Here is a 20,654-nt window from a genome sequence, read left to right as displayed (position 1 = left end):
GGGGTCTTTCTGTGGGAAGAGTGAACGGATATTGCCACCTGGGGCCTGGCCGGTCCACCCTCTGACCCTGGAGCGGCAGCAGCAGGCTTTTTAGTATGACACATGACCCCCACAGTGTCGCAAGCAGGTTCCAGTCTCTGTGCCCCCCCTTCCCATCCTGATTCCAGGAACTCGTCCCCACATGGGAGTTGCCCCAGCTCGCAGGCGCAGCTACTTAAGGAAGCAGGGCCCAGCCTGCACTTGCAACAGCCCTGGCTCACCCACTGGGAGCCCAGGATGTGGGCCTCAGCCAGGGCCCTGGCCTCTCTGCTGCTGGGACTGCTGCTCACGTCCGCCCCTGGGGCCCTGGGCGCCCGTCCCGGCCTGGTCGCCAGGATCACAGCCAAGGGCCTGGAGTATGGTAAGGCGCGATGGCCCTCAGCTGGGCTGGCTGATCCGCTTGGCACCCGGTTGCTCTGGGCACGGCAGGGGCACAGACAGGCACGCTCCTTTGAACCTGGCTGGAACTCTGGGCCTCGAGACCCAACCACCCTGTCACTCAGGCACCTACTTGTTTTAGCTGGGTCCCCGCCAGCCAAAGACACAAGGGTTGGGGTGCAAGTGGTTGGTTTGGGAGATGACACCCTAGGGGAGAGGAAATGTGAGACGGGAAGGGAAGGAAGGCAGCACCTTAAGGCTAGCGCCTGTTCGGTACCTTGTGTATGTTATGCCTCCGTTTTAAAGGATGGACAAAAGTAAGAGTATTTTTTGAAAGATGCTGAAACAATGCCTCAGAATTAATCCATCCATGGGTCAAGAAGTCTGGGGTCTTTATACACCGCTCTGCACAGTAATTGATCAAGGGAAGCTTCTCATATTCATGGAGCCTCAATGGCCTTATGTATTAAGTGGGGTAATAACATTCTGCCAAGTACAGTTGTTGGGAGCCCAGGCTGGCTAGGGGCAGAGGGAGAGGGAAATCAGGGAAGTCTTCCTGGAGGAGGTGAGGTAAGGTAGACAAGATAAGTAGGACTTAGCCAGAGATAAGGGGGTAGAATTCTGGCACAGGGACTGTACATGCATTTGCTGAAGGGAGGAATGTAAGTTGGGAAGAGGCAGACCGTTGGTAATCGGTGAGCCCGTGTCCTCCTTGTGGGCACAGTCCTGGCGCCTTCATATTTCAGAACAGGCAGAAGGTCCTGTTTCTATGGAAACCCTAAATCAGACAAAATTTCCCTTTCGTTCCCTTCTGCATGTGAATGTACCATGTTTATTTAACAGATCCTCCAGCGTTGGACTTTTGGTCCTTTCCGTACTTTCAATATACAAACCCACCTCGCTGTTCCCGGCCTTGACCGAGTGCCTGCTGTGCGCCGGGCGCCAGGCCAGGACTGCCTTTGATCCTCCCAGCCCCTCTGCACTCTGAACGATTGCCTCTCACCCTCATGCACCCCAGTGAGGAAAGTATTATCATTGCGTTTTGATGGATGGAGAAAGTGAAGGTTGAGGACTTGTTCAAGTGCACCTTGCCAGAAAGAGGCCAAAGCGAGAACTCTATCCCTAAAACCCTTACAGTTTCTTCCACACAGGCTAGACGCCATGAAGGACAGGAAAGAGAATCGCCCACACAAGCACACGGCAGCCCTCCCCCCTGTGGAGTTGCTGACACGGGCATTCTGTTTCCTCATCCATAAAATGGGCACGTGCCACATTCAGTGCGGCGATGCCCTGAGTGTTTCTTGAGCCACCTGGTATGCAGAAGGGCTCACTAACCCATACCTGCAATTACTGTTGATAAGGCAGTGGGCCTCTCTCCCCAGGGCAGGTGGAAGCCACTACGGGATTGGAGGGGAGGGGGGCAGGCAGACTAGGCTGACTCCTAGCCTCTTCCTGTCCGCAGTGGCCAAGGAGGGGCTGGTGGCCCTGCAGAGAGAGCTGCACGAAATCACACTGCCTGACTTCGACGGGGACTTCAAAATCAAGCATGTTGGACGTGGGAACTATGAGATCCACAGGTGGGGCTCCCTTCCGCTGGGGCCCCAAGGTGGCAGGGGTGGGAGCCTGGAGAGGGAGGGAGAGGCCCAGGATTGGGTCAGGACCCCTCTGAAACAGACAGTAGGACAGTTTCTCAGAGTTCAGAGGGAAGTTCTAGGAGGGAATTGGGATCCTCTATTCGCTCATGCAACAAATAGTAATGCAGGCACACTAACTCTGTGACCTGAGCCTCAGTTTCCCTATCTGTATGATGCGGATGCCCCTGCACCTCCTTTGAGAAATGGTAGTCCAGGTGTGGTCTGACCCCTGGACAGTCTGGAAGGGAAGATAGACCTCAAACCTTAGATACAGTAGCTCAACTATTAGAGCTGGGTTTGTACATCTGGGCGAGTCAAGGAAGTCTTCCCAGAGGAGGCAGCATTTGAGTTAAGTCTTTGAAGGATGGTTACATACAAGCAGCTGATGCAAAAAAAGGCATGAGGCAGTTTTTGTAGGGCAGAAAAGAGGCTCTTGGGCCCTTGGCCTTGGCCCCATTCTTCTTGGATCCAAGGAGTCCCTAGCTCATCACAGGGCAGGCAGTGAAAGAAGGGCAATGGAGCCCACAGCTCATCGACCCCCTTCCTGCTCACTACCATTGATTGCTTCCTTCCTTCCCTCTTTTATTCAGTCCATCAGCAAACACTCATTGAGCACCTACTATGTACTAGGCAAATAAAATGGCACTTGATCATTCTTTTCCCAATGACAGCCCCTGATGACGTGTCATCTTGGTTTGCTGCCCTCCGCCCTTTTTGCATCTTTATTTGAACTGCCCTTGGCCTTCTGTGAATCTGATTCCCCCCACCTGCCTGTGTCAAGGGAGGGGATGGTTGGGGGAAGGAGCTCCAAACACAGAGGGGTGTGTCTATGGGCCCTACTCCAGATCCCACCCAGGATCATCAGACCCGTGGGCTCTGATCCTAAGGCTGTGACTTTGGGCAAATGCACCCCTTCCATCTTCTATGAGTTTCTATTTCCTCCCTTGTGAAAAGGGAAGAAGAATAGTGCTGACCCCTCTGAGGCCTCAGCGACGCAATGGATGGAGCGTGCTGAGCGTGGCTATGTGGTCAGTGCTGGGTGCACAGCAGGGGCTCAGTAAGTGGGGGTGCCCAGACACCCACCTGAAGCAGCCCTGCTGGTCCAGTCCTCCCTGTGGGGAAAATACAAAGGTGGGAGCAAGACCCCTGCTGAGGCTGGACCCAAGCCGGGGCTGACGCCACCCTCCGTGTCTCTCTCCTCAGCCTGGACATCCGCAGCTGTGAGCTGCTGGCCTCTGCTTTGACACCCCTCCCGGGCCAGGGCCTGAGTCTGTCCATCTCCAACTCCTCCATCCAGGTCCACGGCAAGTGGAAGGCGCGCAAGTCATTCCTGTAAGTTGACTCGACTCCCTGGCTGTTGCGCGTGGGTCACCGGCTAGCAGTGACCACGGCACACTGTGGATGGCTCGACAATACGCGAGAAAAAACACACATGCACAGAGACAAACTAGTTTCTGTGGAGAAGTAGGGACGAAATGGCCACCCCTTCTAGTGAGGAGCGCGCCGATTTACAGTCCATACCTGCTTTTATTGGGCTCATGCTACATAATAACTCAGGTAACGTACAATACTCATTAGGGGAAGTAAGGAATATATAAAACAAAGAACTCTGCCGGTCTATTGAGTTGGGGGGTCAAAGAGCTGTAAGGCTGAGGAACAAACTAGCTTCCTCCTAAGACCCTCCTCATTCAACTGAGAGCATTCTTGAACAAAGAAGGTTTCACAGTAATTTACATGTTCTTTCTTAGGCCTGATCACCCCGGGAAATCCGCACTTCCCAGTACCGAGCTGTACTTCCCCGTCATTGTTTGAGGCTTAGGTGGAGCAAGGGAACTAAGGCCACCGAGAGATAAGGAGATTTTCTTCCGGACGCTGAGAACTCAGACTTTGTCAAAGCCGAGGAGTGAGGGTCCATCACCCACTTTTGCTGCAGCCCCCCAAGTCCTTCTTTTGGGGGGCCTCCCAAAAGTGATCGTGCCTGGCTTGGGTTGTTCCCCCGTGGGGAATCTTACCCGTCTTTGGCTAACCGACCAAGCTTTTTGGGGGTTCAGTTATGAACAAAGCAGCAGAAACAGCATTCCTGCCAGGAAGATAAGCTTTTGTCTCCTTGCTGGCTCACGGTTCCAAGGGCGTTCCCTTAGCCTTGCCTAGGCGGGGGTCTCAGTTTCTGATATCAGTCAGGGCGGTTCCCAACACCTGGCTCTTGGGCCCTTGGCCTTGGCCCCATTCTTCTTGGGTCCAAGGAGTCCCTAGCTCATCACAAAGGCCACGTGGTGGATGGAGGGAGCCCAAGCCAAGAGACCACCCAGGTTCTAGGTCCTGGGTCTTGGACCAGTCTCTTACCATCCTCCCTGATGGGGTTGTGGGAGAGCTAAATGAGATAATGACATCATGTGTTCTTGGTTCACTTACCCCAGCAGCAGACCCCAAGGCAAGAGTTTAAGTGCAAATACTTCACCTGGGAAGTGGCCTAAGGAAGCACCCACAGGGGCCTGGGGAAGTGAGGCAGGGAGGGAAGACACTCCTGAGAACCCCCAGAGACAGTGTGGATGGAGGACACACCTCTGAGTTACCCCAGTGCAGATAGGCAGCCCCATCTTCCTATTTGCTTTATAATAAACATTTGAAATATTTTTTTTGTAATTAAATTGTTGCTCCAGCTCCACTTATTTGGGGGTAAGCATTGGGCTTCCTATTTTATGTTTCCCCCCAAATTGCGGCCGACTCTAGTCTAGGAACCCATTCTTCCTTCTCTCTTCTTGTCCAGGAGACTGCAGGGCTCCTTTGACCTGTGGGTCAAGGGCGTCACTATCTCGGTCAACCTCGTCCTGGGCAGTGAGCCCTCGGGCAGGCCCACGGTCACTGCCTCCACCTGTAGCAGCCACATCCATGACGTGGAGGTGGACATGTCAGGAGCTTTGGGGTAAGTAAGCCACCACTGGGACAGTGGCCAGCTCAAGCCCTGGTTGCAGCCCCAGGCCGGCCAGCCAGAGACCTGGCCTCTGAAAAGCATAAAGGCCCCAGCACAATGCGTGAGCACATCACGGGCACGCGGAGGTCGTTCCTGGGGACACTGCTGAGATGAACCGGCACAGATTCAAACCAGGAGTACGGGTGCCCATTTCCGTCAAAAGAACTTCAGGAACTACCATCAGGCCAATGAAACGCGGCTACTGGGGGAACAGAGGGGCTTTGGGCCGAAGGAGAGTTTGTGAAAAAGATACAATACAAGCCTTTGGGCAAGTCTCTCTGAGTCACATGTCCTTGATGAGGAACACGCGGATTTCTGAGCCCCTTCCCCAGATCTGTGGAGTTTGCTTGGGGCGCAGCAGGGGGCTGGGGTGCCAGGTGCCCGGAATCAGTGAGCGTGCGGGAGCTGGGGACTGGGAAACACAGCAGGGTCTCGGGGTCGGGCAGGGAGGGCTCCCTCGGGCCTGGCTTTGCCTGCTGCCCCACTGCCGCTGCGTTCGGGGACACGCAGCTGACCCTCCCCTGTGCCCCGCTCCCCAGGTGGCTGGTGAATCTCTTCCATGACGAGATCGAGTCCAAACTCCAAAGGACACTGGAGAGCAAGGTAAGAACATCGAGCCGTGCGGGGGCTGGGCTCAAGTCAAAATTGGGCCCCAGCCCAGAAAGGACAAAGCATCTGCCAAAGGTCACAGAGCTGGTGTGTGAGTGTGGGGGGGGCGGGGGCAAAACAGAGTGAAATCACGTGACTAAAGCAAGCAGCACAGTGCCAGGCCGAAGCCAGAGAGCTCACTCGGGCTTTCTCTTCTGTCTCTTTCAGATTTGCGAAGCTGTCCAGGAATCGGTGACCTCTGACCTACAGCCTTATCTCCAAACTCTTCCAGGTAGGGAATCCCGCCCTGCCCCCCCTCCCCGGGACAGTTTGTTCCTATTAATTCTTATAAGAGCATATATGTACCTTATAAAACCTTAAATGGGATGGAAGTATGAAAAGTACAAATTAAAAGGCCCTTTTTCTCCCCAAATTTTTTCCCAAGAGGTAACCTCTCTGTTGGGTGTGTCCTCTCAGATATTTCCTTTGCGTATACAAATACAGGGTCCAGCACACATAACGCCCCCTTTTTATTATAAAATCGTTTATTACAAAATCATAAGCATGTAATTCTGTAACAACAATATCACACTCAGGCACACCATATGACATTTTAGGTGAAATGTTAGAATTAAAACTATAAATTATTACATCCATAGTATCGCCCTACCAACCACACTCAAGCAGGCCTTACTTCTGCAAACCCTGCTTACATGAGTATATGAACACACATTTACATATGTATTCCTTTTTTAATGAATATGTGTATATGCATAATTATGTGTGTGTATATATATATATATATATAAATCTATTCAGCATAGACATTGTCCTTTTGTAACTTGTAAATGTTGGAAGTCTTTCTGTATCAACACATCTAAACTGACATTTTTGAAAACGTATTTTATGTAAGTTAATACAGAAAAGTGCTCACAGCATTAAGTGAACAACCTGAAGAATCTTCACAAACTGAGCACATATACACCAGCTCCCAGAGCAACATACAGAGTGTGACTGGCCTTTTGGAACCCCCTGGTGCCTCCCTCTGTCACTGCCTGCCACTCAAGGGTGACCGCTACCCCAGCTTCTGCCAGCAAAGGTTAATTTTGCATTTTGTACACGGATGGAATCTTGCAGTATTCAGAGCCTTCTATCAAAAACAAAGGTTTTCCTTGTTCACCTTTAAAATGAATCTGATCCATGTTGTTGCACGGCGAGTTTGTTCATCCTCCTTGCCGTGTAGGGATGCTCCGTGTCGACGTCCCTGCATGCATTTATCCCGTCTACTGCTGACAGTCCTGTGGCTGTTTTCAGTTTCAGACCGAAAATTATGGGAAGTGCTGCTATGGATATTCTAGTTCATTTAACGCGTGTGTCTGGGGTATACCCAGGAGTGAGACTGCAGGCTTACAGGGTATGCATAGTATCAGCATTATCAAACCCTGCTAGTTTCCAAAGGAGTTGTAACAGTCTCATTTTAATAGCTGTGTAGTATTCCCTCCTATGGATGTACCTTCATTTATTTAATAATTCCCCAGATTCTGGACATGTAGGCTTGTTGCCCCCCTGTGCTACTGCCAGTCTGGGGGAGAAGGCACCTGGCCCAGCCTCTGCCTGCACGTTAAGTGTACCCGCAGAACAGCCCTCAAACACGGCAGCTCTAGATCTAGGGTGCACACGTAAAATGTGCAGGGACAGTCCCTGACAAATTGTCTGAGGTGTCCTGTGATAGCCTGGCCCCCAAGCCCCCACACCCCCTCCAGTGGAAGCCCAGGTGGGCACAGACAACCTGGCCCTGAGACACGGATCTCCTGTTCCTCCAGGGCTGTGGGGGGATGTGTCTGACCTTCCTGGTTATTTGGTCTGTGTTGCTAGGAGGCCAGGTCCCCTAAGATCAAGGCCTCCGTTGTAAGCCTGGACAGCCATGCCCTTGGTTAGGGAACTCTCCCCACTGTGTGGCTGCCTTGACAGGAAGCTCCAGGTGTGAACGGCTGCCAGACCTGGGCTCCTCCCACCCTCGGGATGTGTGTGTGTCTCCCTGGAATCCACTCAAGCTCCCAGCTGAGCTTCCCCACTGCCCCCATGGCTAATCCACCAGTGGGACAAGAGAACCCAGCTGGTCTCTTTCTTGGTGAAAGAGCTCTTTGCCCTGGGGCTGGGCCAGGCGGAGGGTCTTGAGGCAGAGGGGCAGGGGGCTCTGAAGAAAGTCATGGGAATGTAGGTCAGTAAGGGCCCTCACCCCTTCTCCCTGTCTGCCTCCTAATGCTGCCTCTCCCCTGTTCACAGTCACAACAGAGATTGACAGTTTCGCTGGCATTGATTACAGCCTAATGGAGCCCCCTCAGGCAACAGCCCAAATGCTGGACGTGATGTTGAAGGTGAGGGTCCTGAAGCAGGGGCTGGGGTGGGCCCTGCCTCAGCATGGCATTCGTCCCTCAGGACCAGCTCTTTCTTGCAGCCTCCTGTCCCCCGGTTTCAGGTCTGTCCACATCTCCCTGTGGTTTCAGCTGTGTTGAAGGCAGGGCAATAGGGAGTGGTGGAGAGTGTTCCCAGAGCCAGGATCCTCTCACAAGTGTCTGAAAGCTCTCAGGCCCTGTTACTTCCCCTCCCCCTTCTTCCTCTCCTTCACCTTGCCCACCATGCAGAAGAGGTCAGTCAGAGGGTCTGGCCAGCAGGTCTTGTGGGTAAATGTACCAAAGCTGGTGAGTTTTTTATTAAGGGATTCTGGACAATTCTGGTACTGCAACACTTTGGCCTAAAGGAAAATGTCTTTACTGGTGGAGTTTCAGGCGGTGTCTCTAGCCAGGGCCCCCTTATCAGTCTGTGTTAGGTGATTACCCAGCTCGGATGTCCAGCCCTGGGATAAACTTCAAAAACTTCAATGGACCTTGTTTTCTCTCTCCAGGCCGAAATTTTTAACCGTGATCATCGCTCCCCAGTCGCCTTCCTTGCTCCTGTCATGAGCCTCCCCGAGGAACACAGTCGAATGGTCTACTTTGCCATCTCTGATTATGTCTTCAACACAGCCAGCCAAGTATATTACGAGGCAGGGTACCTGAACTTCTCCATCACCGATGATGTGGTGAGGATGGTGGTGGAATAATGCTTACAAGTAACGATGTAACCTGGTTTCCCTTCCTTCTGTCCTTTCTACACCCTTTACATCAGTGAAATCATAAACTATGATTACAAAAAAGATCAAGACCAGGGAAAACATGTTAGCACAATTTCCCTCTTCACTTTGGCTGCCAGGAAGCTCAAAAGTCAAAGTTCTTTTTCTTTTATAACAATTGTGGAAAACTTTGTGTTTTATTTTCCCCCTAGTCTAAATCTGTTATTCTAATTCATATTTTCTCTCATTCTGATGGTTTCTAAATGATTTTTTAAAAAAGATTTTAATGAATGAAAAGCATAAAGTTACATAGAATAAACAGTAAATAAAGACCAAGTTGAAAGTAAAGCACAATTATGAAGACACTGGGCCCACAAATTGATTTTTCTAATCACAAATCTATCTGGGAGCTTCCTTGGAGCCAAAGTGAAAAGGGTACACAATTTAGTGATTTATGGTGGAAAGGAGAGACAAAGTCTTCCTAACACTTACCTCTAAAACAACTCTCTCAAATGTGACTTTGTAAAAGGGATACTAAATTTTATAGTGGATCACATTTTTAATATCTCCAGTGTCTTTAACATTTCTGGGCTTCAGAAGATTATTTCTCGTAGCTCTTGTAGCTCGCGAGCAATGTCAGGATGGTGGGGGATACACAGGGCGGTCTGATTTGGAGGATCTAGTTTCCCCTGGAAATAAACTGGGGACAGTCTGGTGGAGGGCTGGAGTGACTCTCCCCTTCGAAAGGATTCTCACACATGCACGGACCTTTCCTTCCTTCATCACATCCGATTCACCGGCCCCACCTGCGGTGCAGTCCTTTCTTCTGTGGCTGGATCCTACAGCTACATTTCACCGAGCGCTCACTGTGTGCGAGGTCTTGTGCCAGACGCACTGTGCGCACCCACTCACTGAGCCCTCCCAGTGACCTGATAGGTGGGGACTATGACTGACCCATTTTATAGTGAGGAAGTTGGAGCTCAGAGGTGAAGGGAGTGGCCTGAGACCACACAGTGACAAAGCCAGGAGCCGAACCTAGGTCTGTGTGTCTGCAAATCTCACCTTCATGAATCCTTGGAGTCTGTCCCACATGTCACCTGGGCCCCATGGAGAGCAGAGAGTACTTGCGGACTCATGTACTTCCGTTCGATGCAGGACGGGCATCTTGTCACATGGTAACCCTGAGCATTCAAGAAGTTCCAGTCCTAAATACCCCCACCTCTCTCTTCAGACCTTCAGCTCCAGAAGGAGCAACCTAAAGCTTCTGTGTCTCTTTCCTGCAGGTTCCACCGACCTCTAACCTCCGACTGACCACCAAGTCCTTCCGCCCCTTCGTCCCCCGGGTAAGGGTCCATCAGCACTCGGTGGGTGCAGGCTAGCCTTCCAGGGTTCCTCTCTAAAACCCCCGCACTCCTCTCAGCTTGTGCAGGGGTCAGTGAGCAGCCACCAGCCCCCCAGGGAAGGCCAGAGTGCTGTGGGCTTTGGGCCTCTCCTCCCCTCAAAGCCCAGATAGCGCAGGCCTGAGCCTGGGTCTCCTGGGGCCACAGGCACCCCAGTCATTTACCGGTGCTATCTGAGAACCCCAGGAAATGCACATGTACCCTAGTTAATAACATTGACTAAAGAGGGTGTGCTAGGGACTAGACGCCATTCTTGATGCTTTAAACAATTGTTTTTTGACTGGAGAATAAATTATCATAGCTCAGTATTTGAATGACATAAAAGGCTACAGAATGGAGAGTCTCCTGTCTACTCCTGTCCCCCAACCACCCAGTTCCCACCCTGAGTCTACCAGTATCACGAGTGTATGCATCCTTCCGAGAACACCGTGTACATACAAATAAATTTGTGTGTCTTTCCTCTTTTCTTAAGAACTGAAGGCCCATTGTACATGCCATTTAGTGCGTTTTCTCCCCTAACTGTACCGGGGGATCGCTCCATATAGGTAGACAGAGATCTCCTTCACTCCTGTTTCCACGGGCGTCTGTCTGCTGGTGTGTGGACTGACCAGAGCGCATTGGTCCAGACTCCCGCGGAAGCGCATGAGGGTCACTTCCAGTCTTCGGCCACACCCTGTGTTGCCGAGAATAACCTCGTGGCTCTGTCGCTGCCGGGCTAAGCTCTTTCTGGGCAGCATCTCATTTAATCCCACCGAAAGCCACCTGTCCTCGCCTCTCCCCCACCTTCTGAGTCCCCCCGAAAACACAGCTCAGACAGGCTGAATGATGGCTCAGAGGAATTACACTGGTGGGAAATTTTTTACACTTCAAGTCCTGCAGTGCCAGGGCTGTGTCCTTCCATAAGGCACTCCCTGTGGGCTCTTTCTCGTCGTAAGGGCCCAATGGCCCGACTGCGCGTGTTGTCCCGGCAGCTTTGGAGGGCCCTTGGTCGCACCCTGGCTCCAGCATCCCTGTTGCCCCAGAAAGAGAAGCAAACTCTCCCTCCCCCTTTCCTGCTTGCGTCATATTTAACCCGACAGGGAAGCAACTCAGTCCACCTTCTTACTAAAGAGTGTCCGTCCTCAACTTTCTAAACATCTCTCTTTTACAATAGGGTGTAGATTTTTTATTTGTATAACCAAAAGGCTCAGGGGACTGTTGTTCTTTTATCAACTACCCCCCCCCAAAAAGGATCAGTCCTGCCCCAAATTAAACCTGCACCTACCCCTAGTTAAACAGAACGTTATGAGCACTTTTGAAATGGAAGTATCTGGTTGTGTCATATTTCAAAACTATTAGCATCTGATCTCTGTATATATAGTCACCCTCCTGCGAGGAGGGTGCGCACGAACAATAGCTCTCACCTATGCCTGGGAAAGAGTGGGGAATGAAAAAATTGGGCTGGGAGTTTGGCAATTCCGGTCAGAAAGCTTTAGAAAATATCCCTGCCCTTTGACTCAGTTATTCCACTTCTAGGAATGTATCCCCCCAAATAATAGCCGAGGGTGCACCCGGAGGGGTCATTATCATGGCAAAACCTTAGAGACAACCTGATGCCCAGTAGGCTTCCATCAGCAGCAGGAGCCATGCACAATGGAATACAACGCAGCCATGAAAAAGAGGGTACAGACTCTATGTGTCTAACATGGAAAGGTGTCCCGTTATACCACTCAGAGCAAAAGGCACAGCACATTTTATGGCAGTAAAATCAACCAAAAAGCATTCTCAGATTTCTCGGACTCCCCCCAGCTCTCCTGGCAAACCTACGTGTTTCATTCTCTTGACGTAATCTCCTCATTCTGCCCCGCAGTTAGCCAAACGCTACCCCGACATGAACTTGGAGCTCCAGGGAAGAGTGGCCTCAGCCCCTGTGCTGAACTTCAGCCCTGGGAATCTGTCCTTGGCCCCCCAGATAGAGATCGAGGCCTTTGTGCTCCTGCCCGGCTCTGTCAAGGAGCCAGTCTTTCAGCTTGGCGTGGTAAGGTTGGCATTTGCGAGCGCGGTTCCTTCTTCCCGTGTGCTTTTCTCCCCACCCCCCACTTACCCATTTCCCTCGGGCTTCAACTCGAACATCGCTTTCACAAACAGCCTTTCTTGATTGCCCTCACCTCAGTGTACCTCGGGCCCCTTGTCATGTTTCTTTTCTAGCACCCCATTATTTTCTTCGTTACATTTATTATAAATATATCCGTACTTATGTAGCTGTTTTCAGGTTTGTTTAATGTATGTGTCTCCCACTAAGTGAGTCTGGGCTACTGTGAGGAGGAGGGTTTAGGGGTGTTTGACCTGTTTGCTCTGCTCTGTGTCTGTATCTACATCTGACCCCCAAAGACTACATTTCCCTGGATCCCTTGCACCCTGACTTCCAGGGAGGTCAGCCAATGGAAGGCACTGTCAGGAGAATGAGGCGCAGGAGGGAGGAAGGAAGAAGCCACAGCATGGTTTTCCTCTCCTTGTCCTAGACAGAGACTTGGGGGAGTGCCTGTGTCTCCTCCATGGTGGCTCCTATAACCCCAAGTCCCTCTGTTCTTTTCATCTTGGGGCGGAAGCAGCTTTCTGCCTCTGCTAATCTCTCGCTTGCCTCTGAAACGCTTTTTCCTTTGGCTTCTCAGGATTTCCATCACTTGTATAACCAATTCCCTGCATTAAAGTCTCTCTGAGTTAAACATTGAGAGTTTCTCCTCTTCCAGTGGACCCTGCCTAATAAAGAAGGGATTCTGAGCCTTTGGGGGCTCCTGCTGGATGGAGAGCTGTGCTCTTTTATTTAGGTTTGAAACTCAAAGAGACAAATATCTAGAAGAGTAATTACACCTACGTGCTATACCTGCAATTTGATATTGCTATTATTGTTATGTAATTGTTGTTACCAATAGATTTTAAATTAAAACAATATTATTATTATTATTATTATTATTATTACTAAGGCTGAATCTTAGCCCTGAGATAGCTAGAAATGGTCCCTTTTCCAGAGATTTCTCTCAGTAGTCTGTTTGAAGTTTCATTGCTATCATAGTCAACAATTTCAAGTAAAAATGTTCAAGTTCAAACATGTATTGAGCACCTACAATAAGCCTTCTGGGAGTCCATAGTCCAGTGGAGGAGGAGTTCCTGTTTTAATTCACCGAGCTGTTTGTTTAGAGAAGACAGCTGGTTCTCGTAGTTATCTTTCCTGTGCATTCAGACCTGTTTCCCTCTCCTGGAATTTCCAGGCTGCTAATGTATCTGCCATGTTGACCTTCAACGCCAGCAAGATCACTGGGTTCCTGAAGCCAGAAAAGTAAGTCAGTCTCCCACCCACTAGGGGGCGCTCAACTGGGCTTGCTCTGTCTGGCCCTGCACCTGATCCTCGCTGGAGGTGGGGGTGTGAGGAGATCCTCCTGTCAAAGTTAGGGGCCCCCCATTTGAGAGGGAAACTTACATTCTAGCTCAGTTGGCCAAATTCCTTTACCCCACCGGCCCTGCTTCTATGAACTTCCTTTCCAGCTAGCCCCCATTACTTCCAGACCTCTACAGAATTTACTAATACTGCTTGTCTTAATCTGTGACTTTGAGACATCAGCTACTCTGACTTCCGGAAGTGATAGGAAAAGACTGGGCTCTGCCCTACCCACTTCCCTTCTTCGAGTCCTCCCAATGAGGTCCTACCGCTGGTTTGGGTTACTCAATCATCTTTTTCACCCCCGCCCCTACCCCGCTCTTGGCCCCATGACTTCTCAAGCCAGCGCCTCCTCCTTTCTGGGATCTCCCCCAGTGCTGAGGTCGCCCGTGGGAGACCCACATCTCTGAACTGCCTCTGGTTCATTACAGGATACAAGTGGAACTGAAAGAATCTAAAGTTGGAGTATTCAATGTAAGTTATTATCATTTTTAATTATGCAATGATTGGGATGCTAATTAATTCAGAGTGTTTACTGAACAAAGCTGTAGCGCCTCGAGTAGAAAGCAGAGGAGGAAGAGAGCTGCTCTCTGCCCCAGCAGAGGTTACATCCCAGTGTAAGACAATATGCAATTAAATCTTCTGTTGGACCGAGTTCTTTTAACTTCAAGGAATAGAAAGACGACTAAAAATGTCTTAAGCATACAAGGGAAAAGTATGGAAGCATAGCATTAAAAAACAAAAACAACAAAGAAAACTAAAGATAGAGATTTCAGGCATAGCTGGACCTAGGTACTCAAATTAATGCAGCAAGAATCTCTCTACAGCCCTGGCTGGTGTGGCTCAGTGGTTGGAGTGTCATCTAGTAACTGGAAGGGTCACAGGTTCTATTCCTGCACAGGGAACATACCTGGGTTTTGGGTTTGCTCCTGATCCCAGCATACAGTTCTGGGTCCAGGAGTGTGATCCCTGGTCCGGCACACAGGAGGAGCAATCAATCAGTGCTTCTCTCTCACATTGCTATTTCTCTCTTCCTCTCTCCCTTCATCTCTCTCTAAAAGCAATGAAAAAAAAAAACCGTCCTTGGGTGAGGATTAAAAGAAGAAGAATCTCTCCACTTATTGGTGGAAACCATCTAAATTCCCTGTAGTTTCATTTTATTTAAACCTACAAAAAAAAAATAGTCCCTGTGCTAGCTCTCATTGGATCAGTCTTAGCCATGTGCCCATTCTTTAGCCAATCAGGATGGCCAGAAATTCGACAAGGCCAATCAGCCAAGGAAGGGTTTCCTGGAGACAGAATTTGCAATCCCCCACAACGCGCACTGAAATTGGAAAGAAGGGTCCTTGGAGGGTGGGGAGGGTAGGAAGAGGGACTCATTAAAACAAGAGGAACTGATTGCTGGGCGGGCACACAAAACAAGACACGATTCCCACAACGAGGAAGACGTGGTGAAATAGATGGCCCCCTATTAAAGGAGGAAGGAGAATAGGAAGATCCGTGTGGGCCGAAGCAATCACAGGGAAATTTCTGAAAAGGGGGAAGGTGGGGTGATGGCAGCTGCTCCTCTCAGGCCAAGGAGGAGACGGAAGACTTGAACTCGCAGTAGTTGTTTTCCTCTTTACGGTCCCAGCGACACTGACCTCCTCTGACCACCCCCAGCCAGTTCTCCTCCTCCCAGACTTTCCCTTGAGTACTTACGAAGAGGAAATGAACACACGAAGTGTGGGGAGAGATACTGCCCACAGGGCCCCAAAGGAGACTCTTTTTAGAGAATAAAGTGCACAATGACACACCAATATCTTACCTATGTATGGCATGTAAAAGTGTTCTATAAAGTAAAACACATATAAAAATTCACAGAAAGTTAAACATCAGGTTTTTGGAACATGGATATAAAAAGCAAGCCCTATAGAATAAGATAAATCTGGATTCAAATTCTGGCCCCGCTGCCCAGTTTCTAATAAACCACCTTCATTCTGTTGGCCTCAGTTTTCTTATCTGTGAAATGGGGTCATGGATGCCAACCAAAAGGGGTTACTGTGAAGACTGAAGCAGATCTACAGTGCTCTGAGCCCTATACCTGTCATGTAGTGTTAAAAATTTTGTCTCTTGATTTCTGTTCACTATACAAGTAATTCAGAAAACACTCTCATTTAAACAAATGAGTACTTAAAATAAGGCCAAGCCAAACCTCGATGTCCTTCCTAGAGGAAAGGTGGTTGGGTGTGTAGTCTGCAAGCATAGTTCTATCCCTTTGCGCACCTACAGGTGTAGATCTTGAAACAGTTTTTTCTCACAGTAACATGGTGTAGGTATCTATGTGAAATTTGCTTTTCTCAAGCCTTTTGCCATGTCAGCACATACAGAACCACCTGCCTTCACGGTGGTAGTGTGGAGGTTTATTGGTGGGCAAGATGACACACGTGGTCACAGTGCTATCTGCCAGGTGGGGAACACGATGACTACTGTGACCACCAGGTGAACGTTGTGACGATATGTGCCATTCTCCTGTTCTCCACCAGGTGGAGCTGCTAGAAGCGCTGCTCAACTACTACCTTATCAACACCCTCTACCGGGAGGTCAATGGTAAGAATCACTCTGGATCTTTCCAAGTCAGGAGTAGACACTGTTTTGCGGGGGAAAGAGAGTTGGACTTGAAGTTGGGAAACAGGGCTCTCCTGCAGGCTGTGAGACCTTGGGCAAGTCACTTCTCCGTGAGCGTCAGTGGCCTGTCTTTACAACGGGAGTGTTGAAGTGAACTTCTTCTCCCTCCAGGGCTTAATGAGGGCTGGGGACTGGGGCAGCAATTTGAAGCATAGGAAACTCCTTCTAAGAGAAAGAGAAACTCAGAGAAGTGTCCCCTATACCCTGAAGTGGAAAGTGAAAAACTAAGGACCAAGTTAGTACAGAGAGCACAAGGCAGCCCACCTCTGAACTCACATTTCTGCATCAACTGCCAACTCCCTAGTCAAAAACATGGAGCATAAAGACCTAAACCCTGTGTCCATCATGAATCTCTACGTCATTTTGCTGCAATAGAAGATGAGATGAGGGTGGAGGGCAGAGAGCAGCTGCCCACAGCTTCTGGCACGAGTGTGTTCTGCCCCATACCCACCACCCCTTCCACACAGCCTCGTGGCTGCAAGCTCAGGCTCCTGTGCCAGCCTTCCTGGGTTGAACTCCCACTTCTGCCCCTTTCTAGCTGTGTGACCTAGGATAAGTTGCTTGAGCACTCCGTGCCTCAGTGTCCTTATCTGTAAAATGAGAATAATCATATCTACCTCCCAGTCTTTGGTGATAATTAAATGAGAATATACTGTGTATAGCTTTTGAGCAAAAGTTTTTTTAAAAAAAACTTTGTCTACCATTGTTATTTATTTAAAAAATCTCTCTCAATGTCGTGCCTCACCCTCCAGAGAAATTGGCGAAAGGCTTCCGCCTTCCTCTGCTAAAGCATATTCAGCTCTATGACCCTGTTCTCCAGATCCACAAGGTGAGTGGGCTCAGGGGGGCTCAGAGAATTGGGGGAGGGGGATGATTCAGCTTTCCACGTTCGGAGACCAAAGCTCAGTGAGCGAGGTGCCGCCCAGCCCTGCAGCTGGGGGAGCCTGGACTGCAGCGGGAAGTTGTCAGCATGGCTAGACCCCACCAAGCCATCCACCTGGCCTTCAGAAGTGGCATTTCTATTGGAGCGAGGGGTGGTTGACAAGGTCTGTGCTATACAGCCTCCTACCTGCCAGCCCCAAATGAATGACCTGGGTTAACCTCAAGACCAGCTCATTTTAAAATACTGCAATCCTAGATATGCTAACAGGCCAAGTTCTAAAAGTGGAAGAGCTTTATTATAAATATATGCTTGCTGTGCTGCCCCCACACCCACAGTTTGAATTTTGGTGGACTCCTTTCAGTACTTCTTATTTCTCTAAGCATCTAAAAAATTATTTGTGTTTCAAATAGTTGCATCGCTGGTGCTCACACACGTTTTCTTTCTTTTTCTTCCTTTTGTTGCAGTCTTGTCCCCCACCCCACACCCAATGTTCAGTCCTGTCCCACCCATCAGATGGACCATAATTTACTTAACTATTTTAACGCCAGGGAAGGTGTCCAATTCTCCACTATTCTCTCCACTATTCTGATCGAGTGTTTTATGGTTCGTCTGTGCCCCACAGTTCGTTATCTTTCTAGACCGGCCTCTGTAAGGGGGGATGACAGGGGCGGTGGGCCTGGGAGCTCTAAAGGAGGGGCTGCCTGGTGCCCACACATCATCAACATGCAGCAAATAACAGCTACGGAAGAGAGTGGAGGGCAGCGGTGTGGCCAGGACACTGAAGCGCCTACCAACCAACTGGTGTATTGGAAATCAAATGTCCAAAGGTCCTTCAGGCACAGAGATCTCAACACCCAACTACTGCTGAGTGTTTACAGAGTCAGATCATTGTTCAAAGCAAAGGCTGAGTGGCAATTCATGCAGCTGGCCTCAGTTTTCTCCTCTGTAAAATGGGGTGCAAGCTCACTGGGCTCTTATGAAGATGAGAGACCAAGTATGAAAGCTTCTAGGTCCGTCTGGCACGTGGGAAATCATGGAAAGATTTGTTATATGCTATCATATTCATTAGAATTTTGAGGTCAACACTGTCCACTTATTTGACGCCCAAAGGCAGCGGATGTATCGCTAGGGGAAAGAATAGGACTTTCTTTGCCTTGAGTTCAGAATTTCCACCCGTTTGGGTGATGGAAACCTACGAGGAGGTAGGAGCGTAAACCCCAGCAGCTCACAATTTTGTGTTATTTGCCCAGGAGAGAACATTTAGGTGACACAAAGGACATTTATGAGGCCTGCCAGGAAGCAGCAGCTTGGGAAATGGCAAATAAATCGCTACCTTAGAGAAGGTAGCGGGCAAAAGCTGTGCTTTATGGAGACCTTGGGGACAGAAGCACACACAGATTTATGCCCCAACCTGGTTTCTGGCAGGGCCCGTGTTTTCCCAGCCACCGGCCTCCTTTTAAATTGGAGATGCGGCTTTTTGGAGCTGAGGATGCTTTCACCATCCTGTTCTGTCTTGTCTCCCCTAGGACTTCCTGTTCCTGGGCACCAATATCCAGTACCTGAGAGCTTGAAGGCAAGGAGGAGGATGGGGCTCGGAGGCCACAGCTGGGTCAGCAGGTTGCAGCCGCTCCAGATTCGCAGGACACTCCTGCAAGAGATTCTGGGAGGATGAAGACTCTTCTGTTCTGCGCTCTGGGGCCGAGGTCTGCCTGGCCTCTGCCCCCACACTCCTCCTCTTCGGGAGCTGCACCCATGCCCTCTCTGACTCTGAACTTGACTCTCTCCGCCGGGATGGACCATCCTCCTCACAGACCTGTATGATCTCTAAGGGCAGGCGCTGTCTTTTTATTCACCTTCTGATCCCATGCCTTGCACAGTGCTGGCACGTAGTAGGTCCTCAATAAATATTTATTGAATGATTCAGTGAAGGAACCACCTAGTATGCTAGCTGAACCTCCCTAGGGCCCACCCTCTTTGGCCCCTGGGATCTTTGGATGGTCAGTCGCAACTGTGGCCTCCAGCGTTCGACCATGACCACACTCCCCTTCCCATCCGCTGCTGCTATGGGGACCTCAATGAGAGAAAAAGGGATTCCACTCCCCGCTCAGCCCTGGACCTGGCACTGATGCCTGCTGTCTAAGGGCCTTGTCCATCTTGCTTTCTGGGCAGCTCATGGGCTCATTTAAGTATATGCCTCCCACCCCCTCACTTCTGGCCTGCTGCAGACACGGAGCCAGTGGGGCTCCCGGAGCAAAAACCCAGCCTCGTACTGCTTTCCCCATCGAAGTGGGTGCAAATTAGGAGGAAATGAATCTGCCAAGGTTTCTGGTCCGACCCAAATAAAAACTTCAGGCACCTGCTGTTTATGAGCCCCCAGCCTGGAGGAAGAGGCCGTAGTTTCTAATTATTGCACAACCAGACTTTGATCAGACTTACTAACGAGTTGTTTCCAAGTTCCGTGGTTCGTTCCCCCGGGACTGGGAATCAGAAGGCTCGTTTGATAATTTTTTTATTGTGCTAATGAGCAGCTGGATGGAGCTGCCGGCTAGCAGATAACTCACTGGAAATAGACCCATTTACCCTGTGTGTGACAGAGACGCGTTCCAAAATGGGACGATGCGCTGGCACCAGCTGCCAGCAGGGCGAGCCTTGGCTTCCCCTCCCCCTGCCTCTTTCCTTCAGCTCATTTCCCCCCCACCCCATCTTCCATCCCTATTGTGGATTGCAGAAGGACTCAGGCTTCTTCCAGCACCAGCCATGTGGCCTTGGGCAGGTGGCTTTTCCCCGTGGGGTCCTCACCAATGACATAAGGATGACGTAATAGTAGGTACTCCCTAGGGCTATTATAATGGTGATGTTAGGTAACTCATATACAAGGATTTATTTGGCCATAGTGGGGATTCACTATTTATTGGCCAGACAGGCTTACCAAGCACCTCCCACTTGCAGGCTCTGGGCTGCTCAGCACGGGGTAAGTGGAGGCAGCTCAGACTCAGTTCCAGTCCCTGCTCTTAAGAGCATCACCTCAGATGCGGTGGAAGGAGCCCGTCTGGACTCCAGTGCCCCTGCTTTGGGCCGCTGGCAAGGTGTCGCTCAGCCTTGGTGTCCTCACATGTCAAATGTGGCCGGGGACCCCTCCTTTCGGGGAGACTAGGGACGCAATGGCTTCCTGTCAATCTTCTGGGGATGCCTGGAGCATAATCAGGTCCTGGTAAATGGTAACAACCACCTGTTCACTTAGGGGCCCCCAGAAGCTGACCCTGAGACACGGAGGGAGAAGATCGCGGGAAGTACCAGGGGAGAGGCAATGAGGTGGGGAAGGGGAAGGAGAGGCAGCCTGTGAAGGGTGCGTGACCAAACCACTTGCCACCACGGGTGACAGGAGCTTAATCCTGTTGGGAGACCGGGAGCCAGCGCGGAGCAGTCTTCAGAGCGCCCACTCAAGGGCCAAGGGAGCTGGGACATTTGTACACCCCCCACCAGTCACTGTTTGAGGGGAGCTCCCAGGGACATCGTCCTCTGGTTCTCCTGGTCTGGGCAGAGCGGGCGGACTAAAGACCTCTCAGG

At 50.4% G+C, this 20,654-nt stretch overlaps 1 protein-coding gene across 1 annotated transcript; it reads left to right on the top strand.

Annotated features, from left to right (window-relative positions):
- Window positions 1-228: 228 nt before the first annotated feature.
- LOC123815303 (lipopolysaccharide-binding protein-like) lies at window positions 229-19,010 on the top strand. Its single transcript, XM_045833577.1, has 15 exons — window positions 229-400; window positions 1,880-1,994; window positions 3,255-3,383; window positions 4,819-4,974; window positions 5,562-5,625; window positions 5,839-5,902; window positions 7,897-7,988; window positions 8,516-8,692; window positions 10,006-10,065; window positions 11,972-12,139; window positions 13,371-13,438; window positions 13,969-14,011; window positions 16,063-16,126; window positions 16,957-17,033; window positions 18,614-19,010. The coding sequence occupies exons 1-15, from the start codon at window positions 277-279 to the stop codon at window positions 18,656-18,658; spliced, it is 1,446 nt and encodes a 481-aa protein (XP_045689533.1). The 5' UTR covers window positions 229-276; the 3' UTR covers window positions 18,659-19,010.
- The last annotated feature ends 1,644 nt before the right edge of the window (window positions 19,011-20,654 follow it).

Source organism: Phyllostomus hastatus, unplaced genomic scaffold, assembly GCF_019186645.2.
Source record: "Phyllostomus hastatus isolate PE091 unplaced genomic scaffold, TTU_PhHast_1.1 phas_contig_17, whole genome shotgun sequence".
Classification (NCBI taxonomy): Eukaryota; Metazoa; Chordata; class Mammalia; order Chiroptera; family Phyllostomidae; genus Phyllostomus; species Phyllostomus hastatus.
Note: the sequence above shows the minus strand (reverse complement) of the source record. Positions and strands in the feature narration are given on the sequence as shown.